This window comes from Cyprinodon variegatus, unplaced genomic scaffold (genome assembly GCF_000732505.1).
Source record: "Cyprinodon variegatus isolate N-32 unplaced genomic scaffold, C_variegatus-1.0 Scaffold472, whole genome shotgun sequence".
In the NCBI taxonomy this organism is placed as follows: domain Eukaryota; kingdom Metazoa; phylum Chordata; class Actinopteri; order Cyprinodontiformes; family Cyprinodontidae; genus Cyprinodon; species Cyprinodon variegatus.
In genome coordinates, this window is record NW_015150925.1 from 598250 (window position 1) to 600898 (window position 2649).

The following is a 2649-nucleotide window of genomic DNA, read 5'->3' on the forward strand; positions in this document are numbered from 1 at the left end:
TGCATGAGAAAATTATCTATGTAAACAAACCTCATCACTTGAGAAGGTAGGTGATGCGGACGCCGTGGAAGACATTTTGTCCCGTAACGCTCGCCGTACTGTTGGGGGGGAGAAGCGGTGGGGGGGAGATGTTCATGTTGCTGCGGTCTGCAGTCTGGACGTTAGATGTCGCTGAAAATTACACACTGTAGCTTTAATGCCTGGTCTATATTTACGTTCAATTAATAATTTGCTAAATTCACATAATTTAATATAACATCCTTTCATGGACATATGTAACATCTTTAAATAGTTTAATAACAAAGTTATAAGGTAACTGTTTGTGTGAGTGGTTTGACTCGTGATAAGAAAAATTTACGTGATTTCAAAAAAGCTAAAAAGCGATCGACTGGACTTTGTTTCCAAGTTTGAAGACGTTTCTCTTCCATCCAGGAAGTTTTTCAATTCAAAATGTCAGAAATAGCGTCGAGTTCCAGGCTTTTTTAATTAACTCTAAATATTTTGAATTGAAAAAGCTTCCTGGATGGGAAATCTTGGAAAACATCAAATGGTCAAATAGTTTTATTTTTAAACTTTTTTGGAATTACCATGACCCGGATGACTAAGAATCTTCCCTGGTGATACGAAGAAAATAGGCTGGCACACTGATAAATAAATTGAACATTATTGATCTTACATTGGAGAAATTTATCTCTGCATTTAACCCATCCCCTTGGGGAGCAGTGGGGTTAAGAGTCTTGCTCAGGGAGCCAGAGTGGCAGTCTGGGGGACTGGGGGATCGAACTCCCAATCTCAGGATTCAAAGCCCTATGCCCTGACCACTAGACCGCAAAGTCAGTGGCTGCTGGGATGCCACCAAGATGCAAGAGCGACTGAAAAAACCTTCAACATCCCACAGCGGTTGGTTTTCCTTAGATAGAAAACTTCAATCAATCTGACTGGATGATCTGGTTGAATTGTCTCTATAAAGTGACCTGAGATGACATGATGTGATTTAGAGCTATAGAAATAAACTGAATAGAGTTACAGTGCAGCAGTGAATCGCCAGGCAACCGAATGCAGCTTACAACCAGTAGACCTTCTTTATTTATTGATTTTATAGAAACTGCTCTAACATCCATCCGTCTGTTTGCAGTTAGTAGTTTCCTAAAATGGCTGCAGGTCAGCCATGACCTTTCAGAGGTTTCCCCTCCATCCGTCCATCAGCTTACCCTGTAGTTGGAATGGGCTCTGTTGTCGGTGAACTGTCCCATAGGCGTGTGCTCGGTGTGTCCAGGAGAGTAAAGGCCCCTTGAAGGGCCCGTGGGAACATGATGGAAAATAAACCAGAAACCCGCTTCCTGAAGGAAAATATTAAAATTCAACACAGAACCACAGAGAAATGGGTTACTAGCTCAGATCCAGACTTGCCTCTGAGCCTGCAGCAGCGCAACTGATGAGGTTATTATTGGGGTTGGCAATCCAGAAGGTTGAAGATGCACTGTTGGAAAGATTGAAGGAGAAGAGAAAGAGAGCTGAATAAACACAGTGAATGCTGCAGAACAGCAAAGGATGGGTCCAGCTTTATGAAGCCAATTTGTTTGGTTACTCAGACCTAATAAATGGTCATCAGGTGAAACCATCTTCTCTTGGTTTTTAGCAGCAGAAGGAATCAACTGGATTATATGAACATTAAAATAACTGTTTATTGCTTATGATGTCATCTAAGATCCTGGGCAACATCACCCAACCCTGGACTGCTCTACCTCCATAGAAAGACAGATGGACAGACAGAGAGACAGACAGACAGAGAGACGGACGGAGAGATGGACAGACTGACAGACAGAGAGTGACAGACAGAGAGTGACAGAAGGACAGAGAGACGGACGGAGAGAGGGACAGACAGAGACGGATAGACAGAAACGGACGGACAGAAAGAAAAACAGAAAGAGAGACGGACAGACAGAAAGACGGATAGATAGAGAGACAGACAGACAGAGAGAGGGACAGACGGACAGACAGACAGAGATAGATGGACAGATGGATGAAGGACAGACAGATAGACCGATGGACAGACAGAGAGAGGGACAGACAGAGAGACTGACAGAGAGAGAGAGACAGACAGAGAAATGACAAGACGGAAAGACAGACAGACCGACAGACAGACGGTCAGAAAGAGAGACGGACAGACAGAAAGACGAATAGATAGAGAGACGGACAGACGGAGAGAGGAACGGACAGAGAGAGGGACATAGAGAGGGACGGACAAACAGAGAGAGGGACAGACGGACGGACAGACAGACAGAGAGAGATAGACAGACGGATGAAGGACAGACAGATGGACGGATGGACAGACAGATGGACTGATGGACAGACAGAGAGAGGGACAGACAGAGAGAGACGGACAGGCAGAAAGACGAATAGATAGAGAGACGGACAGACGGAGAGAGGAACGGACAGAGAGAGGGACAGACAGAGAGATCACAAGACGGACAGACAGACAGACCGACAGACAGACCGATGGACGGATGGATGAAGGACAGACAGACTGAAAGACGGATGGACAGATGGATGGACAGCTGAAGAAACAGCTGAAGAGGCACCTGTTCAGCATGCATCGTTGTGCATCGCTGTGAAGATGGTCAGCGCGCAGCGCAGCAAACATCTGAA

General features: G+C 45.2%; 1 protein-coding gene across 1 annotated transcript in view; it reads right to left on the reverse strand.

Annotated features, from left to right (window-relative positions):
- cemip (cell migration inducing protein, hyaluronan binding) overlaps positions 1 to 2649 on the reverse strand; it is a 118692-nt gene that overhangs the window by 39998 nt on the left and 76045 nt on the right. The window contains exons 13-14 of the mRNA XM_015389797.1: positions 1411 to 1480; positions 1212 to 1340 (exon numbers count right to left, since the gene is read on the reverse strand). Coding sequence (XP_015245283.1) covers positions 1212 to 1340; positions 1411 to 1480 — 199 coding nt within the window. The remainder of the gene's footprint in view (positions 1 to 1211; positions 1341 to 1410; positions 1481 to 2649) is intronic.